This window comes from Cyprinodon tularosa, unplaced genomic scaffold (genome assembly GCF_016077235.1).
Source record: "Cyprinodon tularosa strain WSP-4 unplaced genomic scaffold, ASM1607723v1 ctg418, whole genome shotgun sequence".
Classification (NCBI taxonomy): Eukaryota; Metazoa; Chordata; class Actinopteri; order Cyprinodontiformes; family Cyprinodontidae; genus Cyprinodon; species Cyprinodon tularosa.
The window spans coordinates 961265-985538 of record NW_024039139.1 but is presented as its reverse complement, the minus strand read 5'-3'; the positions used below and the strand labels follow the sequence as shown (position 1 = coordinate 985538).

Genomic DNA, 24274 nt, shown 5'->3' with positions numbered 1-24274 from the left:
GATTGCTTTAATGAATGCTTCAGCTTTGGACTACTTCTCAATGAGTTGTATTTTGTTGGAATCCTCACACTCCTACTCAGCGCATTCTTGAAATTTATTCAATGTTAAATTCACAAGGATATTGTTAAGACTCTACAGTCAGTCTTTTTTATAAATGCAGCTTCACATTTGAAGAGATGGTCTGGCATGCACATTCCAAGTCAACTAAATGCCTCTGTAATTATCTGAAAATGACAGAGAACAATTATTAGCAGCTATAACAGAGTAAATGTTCTTCTTTCGCTCTGCGGAAGGAAGAAGATACATCCAAAAAAGCCGAAATTGTGAAATTGATAGAAAGCCTAAAACCAAATAAAACAGCCATGTGTTATTATGCATAAGAAGTTTCACTATGAGTCATATTGTCTGTCGCAAACAGAAGCTTTAGCTGACAGCCAAACGCAGGAAGAACAGTGAGTCATACCAGCCTAGCTCACAAGAACCCTACTTTATGCCAGGTCCTATGTGATGTATGTCTGCAAGTGTGTGTGTGGTAGCAAAAGAGAAACACTGACAAACCAGAGATGCGGGCAAGGCGGGCATGGATGAAGACTTTACAATAGAGGGATGTGCGACAGAGAGGGGGGAGCACTGCTGCTGAGCGAACAGTGGGTCTCTTGTGCTAAAGATCGCCTGACTAATAAAATGTTTCTGAGATCTAGTGGGGACCACACAGACTGGATATAAACATCTGAACTGCACAACAAATTGTCACCTAATAGCATAAATAATATTAAAACTCTGGCATTACAAAACTGTACTATAAATGTCATTGTTGAGGAATAAATTACCTTGAGTACCTTTTACATATCCACAAAATGAAAAATCCCACAGAGGGGCATTGCATCAAGAATGCAGAATTACAGCGTAGTTACAAAGCATTTTGAAGGAAGCTTGTCATATTCAGGTTGTATATATTTAGTACTGATAGAGGTGAGACTAAATACCATGGTGAGATTTAAAAGAGACATCTGAGGCTTTTGAAAATTTGTCTGGAGCGATGACTTCCATGAGAGATCAAAAATGTGAAAATGGCCTTTTACTGTACGGAAAATAATCTGTTATTATTGGGCAGCCAAAATGGCAAGCAATTCTCAATACATTTGCTCTGAAAGCAAACAAAGATGTGAAATAGGCTAAAAAACCCAAAATGTTATGAAATGACCTAGAGCAGGCTTTTGCTACTGTTGATATAGAAAATGTACATTTGTTCTATGAGAGTGAAATGGAACATGTTTAACCTTCATGGGAGATGTACAAGGAGGAAATCTTTGCTCTGTATTGAATAACATGAGAAAAAAATGTTCTGGGAAAACACAGTGCAGGACCAGCAATGCTGGAATAACATGATAAGGAAAGATTACTGTAAAACTGAATTATCTGGACACCAGACTAGATTATATTTTTGGTGAATTACCAAAATTATCCAATCTGGGAAAGGAAATCCCCCCAAAATATTTCCCAATGCAACTTGGTTTAGCGTTCTGACCTGGCCACCCAAGTCTAAGCCCTGATCTCTCATCTCATTAAACAGCATTGCGGTGAAAAAGCTGACCCTCTATCTCCCAGCTAAGGCCCCGTCCACACGAAATCAAAACAAACACGAAACGCTAATATTTTCCAGAAAGTTTGTCGTAAAGACGGAGACGTAAAATAAATGTGATCGACCACATGAATGCATGAAAACGCTGCAAAATGTATGCCAGGCCTGTAAGTGGCGCTGTGGTGCCAAAGCAAAAATAGGCGAAAACAGGCAACGAAATGTTGGGCATTCTCAGTAATATTTATACAACAACCAAACCGGAAAACTGGAAAATGGCCCTACGGGTCCATTTTCGTGGTTCAGTCAAATTGAGGTGATGAACTATGTCGTCTATATTGCTCTGTTCTTCCTGGAGATATTACAGAAGAAGAAGATTCTGTTGTAAGCCCGACAGCAGGGTGAGTAGCATGAGCAGCAACCATTCAACACAGTACAGCGCCATTGTTGTTGTGATACTGTGTCGCGCATGCGTGTTTAGAGGTGACGCTATGACGCATGTGTGTAAGAGAAAAATGCGGTTAGAGCTTAAAGATGGAAACGCGAAAACAGCGTTTCAAAATCTTCCCACTCTGAAGGCTTAATAAAAAAAAGATCATTTCCAGACCCCCAAAACGCCGGCTTCGTATGGATGAGAGGCTGGTTTGGTGAAAAATTTGTGCGTTAGGCCAGGGTTTGACTTCGTGTGGACGGGGCCTAAGAGTGATGATAGGAGCAAACGTATTAAATAAATGTAAGAGGCTTGATGATTGCTACTGGAAGCATCTCTCTAAAATTACAAAAGCCAAAGAAGAATGATTGTTATGTTTTTGGAAATTGGTAAAAATAAGTAAATATATTTAAATTTCTTTTAAGCTTTCTACTTAAGAGGTGAATAAAAAAAAACAGAAAACTTAAAAGTATGTTCTAGCTTTTTATTATATACGTATGAATGGTATGTTTTTACCATATTCTAAGAACAAGGTATTTAGTCCAACAATATTTTAGGGAATTCATGAAACATTAATAACTGAATAAAATACTGACTAGAACTGAAAATAAATCTAAACATAAAAAAAAAACCATAAAATAATAATAAACCTTCACACATATAATTGAACTAATATAGAAACAATCATAGAACAAAACAACTAGAAACAAACATCTGAGAGTTAAAACAGTATGGGCTGGATCTATCAAAGGTTTGCGTGTATTAAAACGTGAGCTATTTCACTGCGCACGCTAAAAAATTTACAAACTGATCTATCAACAGCGTGCTAAAAGGACTTGGTCTTTAAAACGTGCTAAATAGCGCCTCTTATCCATTTAGTACTTTTTCTGCAATGAATATGCAATATGGGGCGTTTTCACGCAAAAGTGCGTCTTGTGGGAGAAGAACATGTAAATATATTAATTTAGCACTCGCAAAGTGATTTATTAAACCTGAAAGCAATTTTGCTAACGGTATCTGACTCTATATTTAACACGTTTCAAAAGAAGGTGCAAATGGTCTGTATGCGTAATTGCGCACACATGGCAGCGGTTATTGTCGCAAGAAGGAGACATCGAAATGAAGCAAGGAGACGCAGAGAACGCATTTTTTCACTCCGTGTGAATATTTTTGGAATGAAGGAGGAAACGATCATCAAAACATTTCGTTTATACAGCATTGCCATTTTGGAGCTGCAATTCCAGTGATTTGCTCCTCACAGAGCGTCAGCTGTACTTGTTCCTCAATGCTGGTCAGAGGCATCTCATCTACTGTGCCCCCTCCTCTTTTGTTCGCAGATGTTTTCTTATATGCCAGTTTTTCTTTGGTTCGCCTTCTAATATCCTGGTATCTTCTTTTTACTTCATCCACTGTTCGCAAGGTTTCACCAACAGCGTTTACTTTATTACAGATTTGTTCACATATAGCGTTCCTCTGTGTGACAGTCACACTTCTTTGCTGTAGCTCACTTAAATGTTTGTTGGCTTCATCCACCAATACCTCAATTTCCATGGGGTCGAATTTCCTTTTGCGCTTTCTGCTGTCCAAACTCGCCATGCCGCAAACCAAAAAACGCGCAAAACCATCATTTAAATAGGGCGTCTCCAACAGTTTTGCACCTGCCACCAGTTACGCAATCACTCTTGTTAAATCACCCGCAAACCATGGTTCAGCCCCTTGCGCAAAATTCCAGTTTGCGAGCGCAAATTACTGCACGCAAAATTGGATCTTGATAAATCCGGCCCTATGTCTTTGTAAAGGAGACCTGGTGACCAGAAGACGGCAGTATTTCCACATTAATGTAAAAATGTAACCAATGTTTGATTTTCCTTATTGTTCGTGGTGATTTTAAAACTTACTTGTTGCATCGGATGTAGATTAGACAATTTCTGACTTATGAGGAACATATAGATCTGATTTTAAACAGCATGATCTCCTCTTTTTCACATTTAGAAGAATACGTTGATATTAACACCTCAGTTAAACAACTAGCCATAAACAAGAAAAAATAACTTTAATATGAAAACTTTGCATATCAAAGGTTCTTTATTAAACTGGGATGGACTTTTAAAAAGGCTTTAAATTAATCTTAAATGTATTTTGTGAGCAGCTGTGCGTAAAAAGAGCGTAAAAATTAATGAAACAATTTTGATTCATCCCTTAAGTTGTAGCTTGTTTAGGTAAAGAATGTCATCTAAGTGTGAAGCAGCCAGGTACTATCAAACATAATCTGAAAGTGGTCAGGTTCTGGACCATAAATAAGGAAAAACTTTCCAGGTTTACATGAAAGTCAGTGTCACTGGAGGGAAAAATATGAAAATAAAAATGAGGGTACTCAGTAGGAGGTCTTTCCAAAGGTGTTGGAAAAAGTCACAGGGTGTGGATGGATGGGAAATTAGTTTTTATGGATGGAGTTTAGTAACATCTTAGTCAGTTCAACTAGAACCAGTTTAAAATGACATTTCTAGAGAAATGAATAAAGAAATTCAAGAACAGATTAAACTCTAACACACAACAGTTGGACCAGTAAATGAAGAAAACATGGAGGAGAAGCAAACATTTCTGGAATTAGCCAGCTCGCTAAAAACACTCCAAGGGTAGATAAATGACTCATCCAAGAAGTCTATAAAAAACAGACCTACATGTAAAGTTCTGCAGGTTTTTCATGCCTCAGTCAAGGTCAGTGTTCATTAATTAAGAATTTAAAAATGTAGGGCAAAAATGGCCTCTAATGATGTTTTTCTAAACCAAAACCTCTGCAGACTTCAAAACATTTAATCACAAACACTCATTTGGATGACCCAAAGACCCTATGCTAAAACATTCTGTGGAGACGGTTATATTTGTGTTATACTTAAGTTAGTTTGATCTCAAGTATTTCAAATTAGCTTAAAAGCACAAAAAAACAAGAAATCTTCTTACATTTTAGAGGATTTTGCATGTAAGCCGTTTAAAATGTGAAAAATGAAGAATAGTGTGAGTGTTTATTTTTGTGTAAGCTATGCAAACTAAAAGGAGGTAAGAAAGGGTCGGTATGACGAACTGTTGCTAAGCAGTAATTGGTTGCTAGGTGGGGTGGGGGTAGGATGGGGGTACAGGTTTGCAGTCAGTGATGGAATCTGAGGGTTTACCCATGTTCCCATGTGTGCACGTGACGTGTGATCCTCTGGAATGAAGTGACATGAATACTAATGCAACAGTTTCTATTTCAGACACGCACTCCTCCACACTGAAAAATCAAGACTTATTGCAAACTGAGCTGGAAATGAGTCACAACGATGCTTTGAAAATAAGAATTTCATGTAAATCTGTTTTTCAAGCCTATGAAATTTTAAACAAGAAAGAAATACTATAACATTTTTAAGTCCCTGTTTCAGATTCAGTAAGAGAAGAATGACTCATCTGTCCTGCGTTTCTTTGCAGAGCAATCAAGGAAAGCTGCAGAATATCTGGCAGTGGAACAGATAAAGTGAAACCAGCGCCCCCATGGCTTTTCCTGGCATGATTACAGGGTTATGCACAGAGGGGGGAAAGCCTTGCAGTTTGCAGGCTTCCCTCCTTGAATCTTCAGAGATTCTGCTTGTGTGTTAGACATACATGGTTTACAGCCAGAGGCTGCGTGTCCATCTGGTGTCCATCTGGCTGGTGGCATCTCAGTCTGATATGGTCTGATCCAAGCGGGTGAAGGACAGGCTGGGCAGGTTGGTGGGACGGGACACAGGCAGCCATTTGTAATCAAGATCCTGTGATGTAGGGTCCAAATACCAGTCGTAGTTCTTTAAGAGGTATCTGCAAGCTTCCTAAAAACATGAAAACAGTAAAGGTGGTCTATTTTCAATGTGTTTAAGGCAGAGCAAAGACAAAGTGTTTAAGAGCTAAACCCTCTGCCCAAGCCTATTAGGTCTTAAACTAGCAAAGCTACAGCTTCCACAGCATTTTCATTCCAGTTTGAAAAGGCAGCTTTTAGCAGCCAATTTCTAATACAACATCAAGTGCTTTGGACGTAATTTGAAGTTTCATATTTGGATTCAGACCTATGTTTTCTGATCTACTTTCATTTCCTAGTGTCTGTTTAGATTCTGATGTCATTCGCAGCATTTCTTATTGGCTCATCCTACGACTTTTTAACCGACCAATCACATCTCCCCCTAACCTTCACTTTATGAATGAGGATTTTCCTGATGTGGGGGGAGGAGCAGGATGAATGAATGGGGAGGATGGCATACGCAGAAAGGATGCTGAGGACCGGGGGTGGGGAAGGAGGGCAGGGGGAAGGATGAAGGAAGGAGAGCGATGAGTCACATCTCTGACCTAGATCCCCACAGACTCCTTGTTACTCTGATTATATCCTCCTCAGTGTGTGAGCAGAAGATGGTCATCATATTAAAAACCAGTCAAACGCAATGGATTACCAGTCAGTCTCCGTAAGGAAGTAAAAGACTTAATGCTTATCTTGACTTAAAGAAATAAAAACATCTGGTTGTTGCTTGCAGATTCTGCTTCAAGTTCACTCCCACTATGTGGTTCCATGAGTCTCCAAAGTAAATAGCTTCTCTGTCTCAGTTCTATAAACAGCTGGAGAAATAAAGCAATAATTTTGTTAGTGAAGACGCTAAAATGTCACAATAAAGAAGCTAATAGAATAAAAATTTGAGCACCTGTATAATTATTTTTACTTTATAAAGTCTTTCCAACCTCTGCTTTAAAACTACTGGTCCTCCTAAGAATTCAATCAATCAACATCAATAGAAATATTAAAACTTAATCAAACTGTCGTAATGTTATAGTTATCAATCCATTGAACATTGGACATTGGTCATATATATGTGTCTTTGTGTGTGTCCCTTTATTGTCCCATTGTGGAACAATAAAGGAATTTTCTTCTATTCTATGTCCTACCAAGGCTTGCTCATTTGGAAACTCAGAAAATGAGAAAGGTACGTAGGTGATTTCCTTTTCTAATCTAGATAATAGATAAGAGAAAACAACATATTGCATAAATCTTTCCATGGTTTTGTCAGAGATGGCACAAGATAAAAACAAATGTTGTTCTGACAAAAAAAGTTTGAACAAGGACCCAAGTTTATAGTTTAAAGTGGCTATGCTGATTTTGTCACACAAAACAAACTAGCTTAATGTCTCTAACTGTATCTTTTAACATAGATAGACAGAATATCATAAAAAAGCTAACTGCACAAACAAATAACTGTTTTGCATGTCATCAAGTCAAATAAGTCTTTATTCCTTAATTCAGAGCCTGACTTACAGTAGACCTTAATAGAAAGCCTTTTTCACAAATATATTAGAAAAAATATTTTTTATTTTTTAAAGCTTTGAAATTTAAAGCTTCGGCTTAAAAAGTTGGAGTCAGTCTTGTGGAGAAGGTCTTTTTTTCTTAAAATGGTTTGACTTCTTTCTCAGACATTTTTTAGTTTAAGTTGTTACAAATAAACTCAGCCTTATTAATAGTACATTTGCATTGTAGCAAACTATGCTTTTCTCAAAGCAGACAAGAAACCCAAACAGGCCTCCAGCCAAGCATCCAGTAGGAAGGTTAAACCCAAACATAGTGCTAAAGCTGAGCAGGTGTAGAAAAGTGATGGGATATTTCACCTGAGATTACCAAATGATGGAAAGGTGGAATTTTGCTTCTGCTACGGTCAAAGGGTTCATAATTCTTTACATAAGACTGGAGATCTAATCATGTTTTATAATAATACACCAGTAGGCAGCTGGCAGCTAAAAAATAAACAACAAACACAATATAAATGAGTCCATGTTAATCAGTGACAGAGAGCCTGCCATAAACATTGGAGTTTTTCTTTTTGGTCAGTAAGCCGTTGGTCCTCGTTTGCATATCTTAATTGCCACCATTAACTTGTTGATCCATTATGCAAATATCCTAATAAAGCTGAGTCTATCTGTAACTCAAACTGAAGAAGTTTCAGCAGAAGAGACAAAACCTTCCCATTATTAAGAGGTGGAGCTGGTTACAAGGCTTTTGTTGAGCTACTCTATAAAAGCCTGGAGCTAAACGCTAATAGAGACATTTTGAATTGAGAAAGCTTCCTGGAGTCAGAAAATATACCAACAGGATGATTCAGTCACTCTTAGGCCCCGTCCACACGAAGTCAAAACGAACACGAAACGCTGATATTTTCCAAAACGTTTGCCGTAAAGACGGAGACGTAAAATAAATGTGAGCGTCCACACGAATGCATGAAAACGCTGCAAAATGTATGCCAGGCCTGTAAGTGGCGCTGTGGTGCCAAAGCAAAAATAAGCGACGAAATGTTGGGCATGCGCACTAATATTTGTTAGAAGTTTCATCAGTTCAGAAGCTTTGTCTGCAATGATGAAGGCTCACTCGCTTCAGCATACTGAATACTTGGAAAAACTGATGTTGCAGGAGAGTATGCCCTATCTTATGAGTAACTCGGCTAATAATTCAACTAATTCCAGGGATCACAGAATGCGTAAGATTGTGCAATCATTATGTCTATCTTTATCAGTAAAAAGAAAAACTGTGACTTGTCAATTTATCATGACTAAACTATGCTTGATGCTTTCAAAAGCCCAAAAAAGCCAAGATATTTTTTAACTGCTTCAATGTTGCTTTTCACTGTTTCAAAAAGAACATTAATCTAACTAAGGCCCCGTCCACACGAAGTCAAAACGAACACGAAACGCTGATATTTTCCAAAACGTTTGCCGTAAAGATGGAGACGTAAAATAACTGTGAGCGTCCACACGAATGCATGAAAACGCTGCAAAATGTATGCCAGGCCTGTAAGTGGCGCTGTGGTGCCAAAGCAAAAATAAGCGACAAAATGTTTGGCATGCGCACTAATATTTATACATGGTTGCCCTGCGGGTCCATTTTCGTGGTTAAGTCAAATTCAGGTGCTGAACTATGTCGTCGATATTGCTCTGTTCTTCCTGGAGATATTCCAGAAGAAGAAGATTCTGTTGTAAGCCCGACAGCAGGGTGAGTAGCATTAGCAGCAACGGCGCCATTGTTGTTGTGATGTGTCGCGCATGCGTGTTTAGAGGCGACGCTATGACGCATGCGTGTAAAAAAAAATATGCGGTTAGAGCGTAAAGATGGAAACGCGAAAACGGCATTTCAGAATCTTCCCACTCTGAAGGCTGAATAAAAAAAAGATCGTTTACAGACCCCCGAAACGCCGGCTTCGTGTGGATGAGAGGCTGGTTTGGTGAAAAATGTGTGCGTTTAGGCCAGGGTTCGTCTTCGTGTGGACGGGGCCTTAGACTATCATGTTCACCTGGAAAAGCCATCTCTCAACAGAGGAGGTGGTCTTAGACATAACCCTCACCTGACTTGCACTTAAACGAGGCATGTGACCGAAACCACTCTGACAAGAGAGTTAACGACCCATCAAAACCCCCTAAGGACCATTAACACCCCCCCTTTGACCTCCTTGGCCAATCCAGTGGAAGGGATCAAAGCCACGTTTTGAATTTTAAATCTTTGTTAGACCTACAGTATATTCATCTAGGTACTTCCCAACACTAGTCAAAACTGAAGAACCTCCTGGATGACAGGTGAAATGTCTTCTTGAAAACATCACATCCAGTTACCTAGACTAAACGTTTTCGAACATATTATCAAGTTTGGCCACTCCTTTTCTGTCTGAAGTGTATCTTGAGTTAAAGTCATGTTCCAAGGGCTCATCCATGACCCACTTATTTCAAATACACTGACTGTGATTGAAAGGAAACAGACCTATCCTACATGCTGGGCAGTATAGACTGTGGTTTACTGGTCATACTTAACAATTCTCTTGCCCTTTAAGCACAGATTGTTTAAGCTGAACACAATTCTTCCTCTGAACTCTTTGAAGCAGTTAGATGTTCCCTGATAAACTTGTAAAGGACTGTGTATCTTGTCTCTATAGGGATGCAATCTTTCAGTCCATTGTGTTGGCTTGTATAATTAGTTATGTTGTTTGTGAGTTCAACTGCCTGCAGATCATCAACCTGCTCAAGCTGTGTAGAGCTGAGCGGATCTTTTAACTCTCTATTGATAATTATCACTATATTTAATGATATTTCTTCTTTTTCCCCAACACTTGCTTCTCCTCGTTGTCGTTGGTAAAAAGCCCTTAGATCTGTTCATGGTGGCGAAGAGGCGGGAACTAAAGAAACTGATTAGAAGGACTGGTGTCCTTTTTACACATAGGTTATTATCAGGATAATCAGTAAAAGATAAATTAAATGATTTGTGAGACAAATCGGCAGTTAAATCTGTGGAAGCCAGAGTTCTGTTTGTGTTAAAGGACAATGACAGAAAAAAAATACATGTTGAATTTGAAAAGTGACAGTCAACATACAGTATACTAAATGGGTTGGATAATGTTAGGTATGTTATATTTTGCATCCACCAACAAATGTTTGGTTAAGTTGTTTTTTTTTTTTTTAGTTGGTTTTCACACTTAGTTTTTTTGTTTTTGTTTTGATTTGTATAGAAAAATGACTAAATCTAAAATGAAATGAAATGACAGCTCAGTATTCTTCAGTTTCTGTTTAATGGAAAGACAGTTGTAGTAGAAACCCAATTTAGGTCTGATCATAGGTTGGGTGGATACTCCTCCTGAGGTGTTTTATCAGGGACAGATTCTCATCTTTTATATATTTAAAATACTAAACAGTTAATAATCCCATGTTTTTTACAAATGCCCCAAAATGTACCAAGAAATAATGATTTGACCAACATTAATACAAGATTTCAAAATAGAACTGATCTTGTGTCCTGTGTGTATGTGTTAAATAATTTCTGGCTTCACATCTCTATAGACTTTTTTTGTGATAAGTGAGATATTTTTTCCAAATCTTGTTGCAGATCCTAGTGAAATTAAAACCTAAAACTGGAGACATTTTTATATTTTCTTTGGCAAAAAAAAAATCAGGATCAGAAATAAGAAAAGATGGAGATTTCATGAAGAAAGAAAGATAAAGAGACAGGTAGGACCAAAGGTGAAGGAGGCCATTAAAACTGCAATAATAAACAAGAGACAACAGGGGAAATGATGTTTGCATAAGTGATGAAGATGCAAATCTTTCGGATTCAGAGAAAGATAGAGAAGACAATGCCGGGAAACTGATGAAGAAAACAAAGGAAGTAAAAAAACGAATCCAATGCAGAGATGTTAGATTTGGTGTTCTATTATCTCCCCTAAAAAAACATGTCTGAAATCAATCCTGCATGGTATGTTTTCTTTGTTTTGTTTTGTGGAACATTTGTTTTTTTTAGTTGTCTCATACCTAAACATTATTTTTGATTCTTTAAAAAGAAAATTACACAATATCTTTACTCGTCTTGCTGAATCCATTTCACATATCAGAGATTTCTTATGTACCTCGATAAAGAGGTCGAGCTTTGCCATCCTGCCTAGACATTTTGTGCCTCTTTTGCCCTCTGATGTAAAATTTTTCTAAATCCACCACTTCCTCAGATGTATTGTACGCAATCAAGGAACAAAAAGTAATTGTTTTATTAACATAGATTCTATAGGTAGGTGAAGACGGAAGTTGGTGTTGTAAGAAGAATCTCTATCTGGACATCCCTATATCTGGCATGAGTCATGTGTAATAGTGCATAATATATCTGTGTAGGATGTAGGTGTGTTGAGTCATTTCTTGGAGCTACATTTCAGACAGCTTGAGATAACACCCACAATGTGCTGCATTTTTTAATCTGGGACATGTCATTAATGTCAAGGTAAATATAATCTACCTACGTAAGTTAAATAGCACACTTTAACTCTATTATTTAATCCTTTAGATGCAGAGCACTGAGGCGAGCATCTTATCTATCAAAAAATGTCTTTTCCTTAAAAGCCGCACAACATCTCTATTACTTTGTCTTCTTGTCTTTAACATAAAGTTAAAAAATGGTGGTATTAAAAAACAAATACCTTAATAGGCTTCTAGCATGTTGTTTACTTAAAAAATATTTTTTGTTAAATATTTGTAAAGTTTTTTTGTGGTTGTAATATTTGAATTTATTTTGGAATGAGTTGTAAACTTTACAGCTATAGCAATAAATACAGCAAACTCTACAGCTTCATTTTGTTTTAGGATATATATATATATATATATATATATATATATATATATATATATATATATATATATATATATATATATATATATATATATATATATATATATATATATATATATATATATATATATATATATATATAGACAAAGGATTTATAGAAATGTTGGCCAACTGAAAAGTATGAACATGAAAAGTATGAGCATGTACAGCACTCAGTATTTAGTTGGGCCTCCTTTGGCCTGTATTACTGCAGCAATGCGGCGTGGCATGGAGTCGATCAGTCTGTGGCACTGCTCAGGTGTTATGATAGCCCAGGTTGCTCTAATAGTGGCTTTTAGCTCTTCTGAATTGTTGGGTCTGGTGTATTGCATCTTCTTCTTCACAATACCCCATAGATTTTCTATGGGGTTAAGGTCAGGAGAGTTTGCTGGCCAATTAAGAACAGGGATACCATGGTCCTTCAACCAGGTACTGGTAGCTTTGGCACTGTGTGCAGGTGCCAAGTCCTGTTGGAAAATGAAATCTGCATCTCCAAAAAGTTGGTCAGCTGCAGGAAGCATGAAGTGCTCTAAAACTTCCTGGTATGTGGCTGCGTTGACCCTGGACCTCAGAAAACACAATGGACCAACACCAGCAGATGACATGGCACCCCAAACCATCACTGACTGTGGAAACTTTACACTGGACTTCAAGCAACGTGGATGAAGTGCCTCTCTTCTTTTCCTCCAGACTCTGGGACCTTGATTTCCAAAGGAAATGCAAAATTTACTTTCATCAGAGAACATGACTTTGGACCACTCACCAGCAGTCCAGTCCTGTTTCTCTTTAGCCCAGGCAAGACGCTTCTGACGCTGTCTGTGGTTCAAGAGTGGCTTGACACAAGGAATGCGACAGCAGAAACCCATGTCTTTCATACGTCTGTGTGTGGTGGTTCTTGAAGCACTCACTCCAGCTGCAGTCCACTCTTTGTGAATCTCCCCCACATTTTTGAAGGGGTTTTGTTTCACAATCCTCTCCAGGGTGTGGTTATCTCTCTTGCTTGTACACTTTTTTCGACCACATCTTTTCCTTCCCTTCGCCTCTCTATTAATGTGCTTGGACACTGAGCTCTGTGAACAGCCAGCCTCTTTAGCGATTACCTTTTTTGTCTTGCCCTCCTTGTGCAAGGTGTCGATGGTCGTCTTTTGGACAACTGTCAAGTCAGCAGTCTTCCCCATGATTGTGTAGCCTATAGAACTAGACTGAAAGACCATTTAAAGGCTTTTGCAGGTGGTTTGAGTTAATTAGCTGATTAGAGTGTGGCACCAGGGGCCATCAATTTTGAACCTTTTCACAATATTCTAATTTTCTGATATGATGAATTTGAGATTTTCATTTGTTGTCATTTGTAATCATCAAAATTAAACAAAATAAACATCTGAAATATATGAGTTTGTATGTAATGTATGAATATAATATACAAGTTTCACTTTTTAAATGGAATTACTGAAATCAATCTACTTTTTCATGATATTCTAATTTTATGACCAGCACCTGTATAAAGTTTTAAACGAAGACTAACATATGTTTATGTTTAATATCGACCAGGCCCCTTAAGCTCTGGTTTTAACACCAACTCAGAATTTCTCCACAAAGGCTCACCGAACTCATAGAGATGGGCTCCAACAGTCAGCAGTGGGTGACCCATCAGCACCATTGCCTCTTAGGGTTCTGTTCTCTACTCCTCTTCTCAGCGTGTATTATTAAATGTCCCTCAGCACTCCTGTCGGTGAAACTCTGCAACTTTTCAGATTAAACCAAAGTTATTGTACGGATCCTGGTTTAAATCTTATTATATATTATACATATATATATATATATATATATATATATATATATATGTTCTTGCAAATCCTAGTACTTAGAGTAATGAGAAGAAAGGCATCTAAAGCATAATACAGGCCTGAATGGAGAAAAGTGACAAGTATGAAAGCATTAAGAGACCAGAAGTGATGCCTTGTTTAAAATAATAAATGTTGTAAATTTCAGATTTTTTTCTTGAATGTTCCTTAGCCCAAGTGTTAATGTGAACATTTGTGCCTTGTAGCTCTCTGCTTTAGTGTTTGCAAGGTCGTTACAACGCCTCCTTATTTCTCCTTTAGGTATATCCAATAAACAATGCACTGACATGCAGCCAGATATTTCCATGAACAGTGATCTATTTACAGGATGACTGGGGGTGGTTCTACGTTACAGAAGCTTGCTGACCAACAACTGTTTTACCATCTTTAAACAGCACCAAATTTCAAATAAAAGAATAACATTTTAAAAGGAATCAAACATTCTAAGCAGCTCTTTTTTTTTTTTTTTTACCTACACGATTTACCAAAACTATATATTTAATTAAACTACCTGGAGGGACTCACACAGAGAAAATCTGCAAATAGAAAAGTATTGAATTTATTTAAAGTGGTAACACAATCATATTCTTCAATATATTTCTACCTAAGGAAAACCAGCTGATTGTGAGGACTCATTGACTCTCTGTAATCCCTCCCACTGAGCATGCATGTAAAAAAAGTGGAGAGTAAAACTCAATTTTAACAGAAAGAAACTTCCAGCAGAACCAGACTCAGTGTAAGCGGCCATCTGCTGAGGCAGACTGGGGTTCAAGGAGACAGAAGCAGATGAAAACATAAATATGTTCTTTGGTGCTCGGGGCCCGGCAGAAGACTTTGATGCTGTGAATCAACATATGCTTGAATGAATAACTGAAAAAAGGATTAGAGTATTCTTCCCCCGGGAGCCGGACACTGGTGGTAGAATAATCCAGAGGATGAGTGGTACTGAGAATGAGTGAGGAGATGAGGTGGAGGTGGGTGAAAGTTTGCTTGCATGCGGGAGAGAGAAGCTGGGCTAGGAGCTAAATGAACGGGATCTTGCAAGATGATCGGCTTCGGAGAAGGTGCAGCCCCCGAGGTAATTGGCTAGACTGAAACAGGGACATCGCAAGTGGTTCAAGTGACGCTGACAAGAGGCTTCCAGATTAAACTTACGCTTAAGCTTCATTTCTAAATAATCCATTTGTTATCTGTTACTCATATGTTATGTAATTTACTTATAATTTTTTGTGCTATTTTTAGAATGTAAAAAAAATGCAAAATCTCTAGTATACTAACCTTTAGGTTTCATGGCAGACAAGAATGCAGGAAGGTTTGTAAAAGCAAATGCTCTCGGTCAAATATGTACTTAAGCTACTGCAAAACTTTTAGTAGGTTGGTGTATTTAGAAAAAACGTAACGTAAAGGAATAAAAATAACTCTTGAAACATCTAGTTCTGTTTATGCAAAACAAACAGTCCTTATGTCCCTCCTTCATAGAGTCAGGCTAACTAGAAATGGCAAAAGCAATATCTACACATAGATAAGTGAACGTCAGATAATACCTTCTTTTTAAATAAACAAAAATGCATGAAAAACATTTTTTAATCAAGACAATTAGTACAGAAAAGTTGCACATTTTCACTACTATTTTAATTGTGTATTTGTTTTGCTTTTTTACAAGATATTTATCACTCAGAAGATACAACAGACAACTTTTATAGCACAGTTATTAAAAATTAATTCAATCAGAGTAAGGAATGGTAATGACAGGGTTTTGAGCTCACCTTGAGGAAGATATCAGTAAGATTAGAACCAATGCAGCTTCTGGTTCCATTGCCAAATGAACACAGCAAATGCTCTTGGCCTGCATTCCTGTAATAAAACAAGGATGAAGAAAAATATTTGAAATAAAAACAGAAAGGATTCAACAGACCTCTCTTTTGTCTTTAAATAGGAGTTTGTTCAAATGAGCTTAAATGTTTTTCTAATGAAAGCCACTAAAAAATGTTGAGAGGGTTTGAAAAAAAAATCTCAAAACAGACAATAATTTTTCAAACTTGCAAATCTATCTATTTCCGTCATACCTGAAACTGTCTTAAAGAGAAATACATGCTGGTAGTTTCCGTCCATCAGTCGATAACCTGCCCATTCAGGCCATCTCCTGTGTCTAATTGCATCCTGTCTTCCTGAAACCTGAGCTCTGATTAAAGGCAAACAGGAAGCATTAGAGATGTGTAGAGTCTGGAAGCAGTTTGCCAGATGGTCGGTGTGTGTGAGCGGAGAGATTATTAGTGTTCTCGCTGCTATCTTTTTTAACGATTTAATGTACTATAGGGAGCAACCTGGAGCATTAAAATGTGTGCCGCTTCTTGAATGTTGAAATGTAGAACAGAGAAGCTGATAATGAATGGAAAAAGAGCATAATCTGAAATTAATATGGCGGAATTTCTAATGAATTTAATCAATTTCAACTACAACCAGGGAGCAGTCTAGGACCCAAAGACCCAGACACAAAGAAAAAGATTTTAGGGCAAAGGGATAATTATTTAGTACATTTAAAGGGTAAATGTTAGAAATGTAAGCAGTTCATGAAGAAATGTCAAAAACTGAGGAAGGTCCACTTTATTATAAAGTCAGCTTTATCCATAGTTTTAGCTATGTAGTACTTTTAAAAGTGCATACTCACGTTAATGTAAAAAAATAACAGTAACTCACTATAGTTGCATATAAAGTTTTTTCTGAAAGATTACTGCATTCTGCTGGGATATTTGTTATTTTTCCCCCTGGTTTTCAGTCCCTTTGTTAGTAAATAGAGTCTTTTGTCTATATTCAAAATAACAAAGAGGGTATGATGCTGTGCTTGTGCACAGAGGGTAAACAAGAGCTAGCCTACCATGGCTTTGCAGGTAGCACCTCTCAAAGAAGAGCAAACATAATGAAAACAAGTTCAAGATCTATAAAAAATGATTGGATTCCAACAAGGATAGAACTCAAATGTCGTTTGGAATACAGTTTGAACATTGGGGTTTGGTATTCTTGGACTCTATAGTCTAAGTTCAAATTCCAATACAAATAGATTTATTATATGATTAACTGGTTAATACCTTGATGCTGTGACCTTGTTTGCATTTGGTAGGAACGGGAATTGTCCTTTTCCTCAGTGTTCTGATAGGAGACTTTCGGGATGATTCACTACAACTTAAGAGTTACTGTAGATCAGTTTATTTAATTCATATGGGTCAGACCATCAGGTTCTTTTAAGTGTCTACCTCAATTGTTGCCATCTGGCTTTCGGATTCTTCTTCAGTACTGCAGCATTCTCCAGCATAGCAGCATAGCAGATGAAGTTTGGAGTATATAACCTTATTTCATTCAGATTAAATGGTTTTGGGGCCTTTTATTGTAGGCATAGAACACGACTATTCAGTTTTAAGAGAAATATTTCATTTTTAGTTGAAATGATTGCCATACATATATTCGTTTATTGGTCTGATAAATCTGGGTAATCTCTCTTTACAATAGTTTTTTTCTGTAAGACAAAGGTTGATGCTGCTGCAGCTCACAGTCTGTCTGTATCAGGTTCTCTGTTCTTTACACAGAGTTTAATGAACAACTGAAACACTACAGTAACTGAAATCTACAAGTTTAGAGTGACGGCCAAGTGGTTAGGGCATAGAGGTTGGAATCCTGAGGGTCTGATTTCGAGCCCCACTCCCACAGACTGTCACTCTGGGTCTCTGAGCAAGACCATTAACCCCACACTGCTCCCCGGGCAGCCCACGATGGCAGCCCACTGCTCCCCAAGAAGGATGAGTTAAATGCAGAGGTATATGTCTCCATTGTGAGATCAATAAAGTTCAATTATTATTATTATTATTCCACAGAAAGCACAGAACACTAAAACTTACTTTTTTTTCTGCAAACTATAAAATGTACAATGCTATGAAAACAGATCTCTCTTACAATATCTTCTCTTTTTACTTTACTTGTCAAACTTAAATATTTCAGATTATCAAATAAATTTTACATTTTATTCACATTCTCAATGTAACAGAGTAACTTTTCAATGCATCTTTTATGTTTTGAAAATGTATACTGTACTTAAAATATAAAAAAATATCGCATTACAATCTTTATATAGAACACCCTTATTTTTTGCAGACTAAGCTGTTACGTTGTCAGTAATATCTTCATGCAAAAACACAGATCAGCTATAAATACTGACAAATGTTTCCTTAGACAAGGAATGTTCCTGATCTCAAATTCCTCTTAAACCCACAGTAATATCTGCTGCAGTCACTGAGATTCTTATCTGCACTCGGTAGCATTTCCGAGCATGTGTGGGCGTTCGGCTAATGGGATTTTAACTTTCCTTTTTGCTTCCTTTCAAAAAAGAAAAGGCATACAAATGCATAAATGTACATCAAGAAAATATATGCTGGGAGTGAAAAACAAAAAATGAGAACCCAAACAAAACAGGAACAAATGATGCGGTGGTGATTGTAGGTGGGCTCGTTATATAACAGGACTGCAGTCATTAAATTAAAGAGCCAGGTGGCATGAAAACAAGGTTGGAAACCATCACAGCAGACAGTAAAGCAGTGTCTGGAAAAGCTGGCAGATGGAGAAGCAGAGTGAAAGGCACACAGAAGACAGGAGAAAAAGACTGGATGACAAAGGAGACTTGGAGAAGGAACAACAGAAGACACATATAGACTCAGCAACGTTAATGACTCCCATTGCAAACTGACTGTATGAGTAACAGTAAAGACATTAATATCAGGTTAACATTTATCCAATCCACCTAAAACTGGCTGCTGCAAAACATGAAAACCTTGCAAGCTGTAAATCACCAAATGGAATGAATAAATATACAAGCTTGAAGAAAACAATATGCAAGTCTTTAAATAAAACAATGTCGTTGAGTTTTGGAGAATATGGATGGAGACAATAATCACAATGAAGCCAAAGCAGAAAGACATTCACACTGTTGTTAAACAGCAGTTTTTAGTTCATGTCATAACTTCATAGTGAGATTTTGCACTATTCTCACATTTGAGTTAGAATAATATTTTATTTCAAGCGTTTTTCATTTGTGCAAAGGACATTGCAATTTGGAAATAAAAATGCTAAAAAGGTTGGGAGGTTGTAGCATAATTATAGATATGAACAAATGTAAAGTTTATATTCCACCGTTATTCCTGCATGTAAGTTAGCTTTATAAAGATCAATCTTTCTACTAATTGCTGCAACCGTCCCTTCATAGGTTCACCTAAAAAGTCCATGAGCACCTCAATATATAACAGATTTATTGACACTATATAAACCTCCCAGCTAAGTCAGGTCTTCTAGTCCAAGCCTACTCTGTACACCCGGAACTGGAACCAAACATGGAGAAGAAGCATTTAGTTCCTATCTAGAACCAACTCCCAGAAGAATGTAAAAGTGCTGAAAGCCTGAGCTTTTTAAAATAAATGTTAAAAACCAATTTGATAAGAACTGCCTTTGATTGTAAAACTGTTAATAAGATACAATTAGTTTGAGATTGTGCTCCAACTGTTATATTTGTTTTACTACCTGCTTCTATAATGTTTTATCTTACTTTACTTTTATTCTGCTTTTATTTTTCCTCTATTTTATTATCTAATTCATGTGAAGCAATTTAAATCTTCTTTGTATTGAATTGTGATATGCAGATAAACTTGCCTTGCCTTGGATACTACAGCAGAGATAGCTGCTGTAGGAAGATGGAGAAGTTGTATTCAAGAATAAAGGTTTCAAGAAATTCTTGCACTATTCTTGATCCCTGTTATGTAATGCTAGTTAAAAGGTAACTTTTAACTAGTTACAAGTTAATTCTCCAAAAAGATAACCGAGTTTGTTACTCAGTTATGGTCTCTGAGTTTGATATTACATATATGATCCATATATGAAATGGACCAAATATCTGAGAACACTGGCAACGAAACTGGCGACCAATCGGGTGTATTTGGTAAGACAATTTAGTTACGCCACCTATTAATTTTATTTAGTTTAAAGGGCTACAATAGTCTATAAAGTGGGTACAAAACTTGAAAATAATTATTTTCAAGCAATATAACATAAATAAGATTCAATTCAAGTCAAACATAATTTATAAATCCCTTTTGTTGACAACTTTTACTGTAATGAGTATTTTGCACAGTTGTATGAAAAATAAAAAAATACAATATCCATAGTCCAGAACTGATTGTCAAGAAAACTCAAGAACCAAAAAACTACACAATAGGGAGGAATAATGTAAAATAAATGACGAGGATCCACCAATGAGCAACTGAACAGGAGATGAATATACAGTATGGGAGACAGAAACAATGGGAGGACTAATCAGCTGATAGGGAGCAGGTGTAGACAGAAGTAACCAGAAGGAGCTAAGGGAAAGGAGACAGGCAGAAGGGGGCAACAGAGAGTAATTCAAAAAATACAACACTGCTTAGTAGGGATGGAACGGTTTATGAAAACCGTCTGAACCGTTCGGTTCGACTGTCTCGGTTCGGTTCGCGTGTGTTTCGTTTGCTTCATGCGCTGCTCCTTTTTCTCATAGGCGAAGCGTTTACACTCCAGAGCAGAAGGTGGCGGTACTGCGACCAAAGCCAACCACCAGTAGTAAACAAGAAGAAGAAGCGAAGCAGCGTAGCCGGGTGTAGCGAAAAAAAATCAGTTATTGTGGAGAACTGTGTGGGTATGGCGACTGGGAAAGAATAGGAGTTGGAAGACGCACCAGCAGCACTTTATAGGTCTGCTGTATGGGACCGCTTTGCATTTAGAGTGACCTACGATGACGACGGAAAGAAAGTTGTGGATAAAAGATTAACAGTGTGCAAGCATTGTGCAACACGTTTTGTTTATGCTAACAGCAACATGACCAACATGTCATGCTAACCCCGAAATCCCACATACTCCGTCATGCTCCGCTCCCCCCCGCTGCGCTCCAGACCGCCTTAACAAAGCAAAGCCTACAGCCTCCACTGTGGCTCCCGTCCGCTCCGCTCTGAGTTCCTTGGAGATCGTAGAGGGCATGCGCGAGATGATTAAATTCAAAGCAGCAAATGATCCAGGGTTTCCGCGGATCATTAAAAATAATTACTATTCATAAATTTTTGGGGGATTTTTTCATTAATTTCATTTTTATGGGATTTCGGTGTAACAATCAACATATACCAAACCAAACCGAAAACTGTGACCACAAAACCGTGAACCAAACCGAAACGTGGATTTTGTGAACCGTTCCACCCCTACTGCTTAGATATGACATAATAGAAACGAAACCAATGATCAAGAAAACAAAGAATGAAATGAATCATGAATTATTATAATGAATTATCACTGAAAACATAAATAGAAACTTAAACAGAAGTCCACAAAGGGCAAAATCATGACAGATTTAGTCATCTAGAAAGTCAGCATGTAAACCCTTCCTGCTCAGGATGTAGATAGTACAGTATTAAGTAGGTCTACACTGAACACTTAGTTCAAAATGGTCCATACATCTTTGATCCATATTGGTTACACTTTCTGTCCAAACTGTCCTTTCCTAGCAATCAGCATAGAGTGAGGATATGAGTTGTGGTTGGGTAACATGTTTCAGCCCTACTGGGAAACATATGGGCGGTAGAGTGGCTGAGTGCACCACCAAACAAAAGTTGTTTTTTTTTTGTTTTTTTTTACCATAGCTCATATGCTGCCTGCTGTATGAGAGAAAAAAGGTTGTAAAAAAAAATTAAATACCATTTAGGGCAGCACTAAGTTGGTTTTGAGAAAAATATTCCAGACCTCACATGAAAATATAAAAAAAGAAGAACAAAAAACAAAACAAAAAAAAATACTCCATTGAATGTCAAATTAGCTACGTGGTTTAAAATTTCTTTACAGATATACCTTATATCATATAATTTATTGGGCTAAATGCTGCATTAATTTTTAATTTAGATGTTTACAGCAGTAATTATATACCTGTATTTTTTTTATTTTATTTTGAATTCTATGAGATACATGTAAAGTAAAATAAACCTCCTGTCAGGTTAGTCAGATTGCATCAATTTAGTAGATTACTGCATAAAGACAGATTTTTTTTATCTACCTTGTTTCTCCCCTAACAAAATGTTTCTAATTCTATATTTTACAGAATAAATCTTCATGATGCTGCTTCTATCCGTAAATATGTGATTATGGTGCTCCTGTCTACAGGAAATGCTGTTCTTAGAATAGATTACTGTATGGTTTATACAACATATACATGACTTTAATCAGAGCTTGGGTTTATGCAAGCTTTTATTATTTTAATTGCAGAAAGATGTAAAGGTAACTCTGTATGCAACAAGGTTTGATGCAACAGTGGCATCTTTTGCCTTGTACTCCCCATAGTGTGCTAAGTTGGTCATCACTGAATTACTGTAACCTACAGGTTTCACAGAGAAAATAAAACCATTTAATGATTAGTTTTAAAAAATATTATCAGACAGTTAATATATTATATGACTACATCTATCATCAAAACCCCTGTATTTAATCAATGTGGATAACTCACCAGCTTAGATTCATTCTTCATTGTTCTCTTTAGTTATATTTTCTAATGTGTTACACAGTTTACATCCATGCTGCAAAGAGAATCTTCTGACTCACTCCTTAACCCCACCCCAATCTGCACGATGAAGGGAGGGAATCCCCAGTGGTACAAGTAGGTGAAGGGAGGCAGTTGCCAAGGCAGCAGCTACCTGTCTGCATACAGAGATATTTATTTTCTTCTGTGGTATTAATACATACAAAATTGCTATAACTTTATAATGAAAACCGAGTTCATCTATAATTCACTTATATAAGATAAAAAATTGCATAGTTATTAAGCATAATTGCAGGAACTAAAAGACAAAGCAGGGGGTTTTCATCTATGTGGGTTGTTCCTGTTTCTTATGCTCATACAAACAAAACACCTGAATCAAGGTTTTGTGTGAAAAATATCCCCCCCCCCCCCCCAAGAAAACACAGCATGTTACAAGTTTACACTCCCTGGCCACTTGGACTAGGAGCTCCTATGTTAGCACAAATAGCTAACCATCCAATCGGATGTTTGCATCACAATGCATTTAGACATCATATCCTCACCGCTTAAACAAAACACCACATTTTCCCCTCACTCACAAACAGAACCCCAGGACATTTGGGGTCCCGCATAAAACCTTGAGTACAACACTCCTGCCCAGACACACACAGATGCCCATACTGATAATCAGACAGGCCATCTGCCCATTTCATGGACAAGCTCTGGAACAAGCTGTACTTTATTTGAGTACCAGACTTTTATGTACATTAGATTTTTCCAAAAACGTTTTATATCATCTACAAGCACACAAATTTTTCTGCTAAGAGCTTTTCTTTCAATTGTTCTGTTAGTGCTGTTTTATATCCTTCCTTTTTTCTTCTGAGGGTGTTGCAGGTCCGTTAAGGGTATCTTCTACCGCAGTTCTATTTATTCTCAAGGTATTTTGTGTACATTCAGAGCAGACAGTTACCACAAAAATTCTTCATGGTTTAAAAAAGACAAAGAGTCAACATGCTAGATCTACTCACCAGAATGGGATGTATGCACAACTCCACTAATTCCTCAACATAAGGCAGCTCTTTTGTTTCCTGGTGTGCCTGATCTCAGTTACCATGACCAGAACCACCTGGATTAATCAGTTCATCCAGTAATGAAAGATAGGAAACAAAAAAGCTGCTTTTAGTTGAGGAGTAGTGGAGTTGTGCATAGACCCCCTTGATGGAGCTCAGCAAGCATTAGATTGGGAAACAAATTGAATCCTAGTGACGGTAACTGAGATTGCTGTCAGTACCTGATGTGTACTGTTCTGAACCTGCTGATCTGCAGGGAATTTTACTTACTATAATCTCTTGGGTTTGCAGAGAATGGCCGGAAAAAAGACAAAATAGGCAGAATGAATCAATGTTTTTAAAGGTGTGGGGGATCTGGCAAATTTCTGAAAATACAGGATGCAATCATATAAATACCAAAATCTCAGAGGAAGTTGTATGCACCTTGTTTTACCAAATGCACAAAGAATTTAGGCCGTGTGCCATTCTAACCCAGTAACACCATAGGGTTCCCTTAAATACAATAGTCAGAATTGTTTCTTGTTCTGTAAAACAACAATATACAGATAAGGATGCATTTGTTTCAATTAGATTTGCAAATAAGTTTAAAGGTGTTAACTTATTTGCATTTATGGAAAAACATACTTGTC

The 24274-nt window shown here is 37.3% G+C and overlaps 1 protein-coding gene across 1 annotated transcript in view; it reads right to left on the bottom strand.

Moving 5' to 3' along the window:
• Positions 1-5684: 5684 nt before the first annotated feature.
• The window catches only part of LOC119792356 (cytochrome P450 26A1-like), a 37561-nt gene continuing 18971 nt past the window's right edge, over positions 5685-24274 (bottom strand). Inside the window, exons 10-11 of the mRNA XM_038298957.1 lie at positions 15782-15869; positions 5685-5848 (exon numbers count right to left, since the gene is read on the bottom strand). Of these exons, the coding sequence (XP_038154885.1) occupies positions 5702-5848; positions 15782-15869 (235 nt within the window). The 3' untranslated portion in view covers positions 5685-5701. The remainder of the gene's footprint in view (positions 5849-15781; positions 15870-24274) is intronic.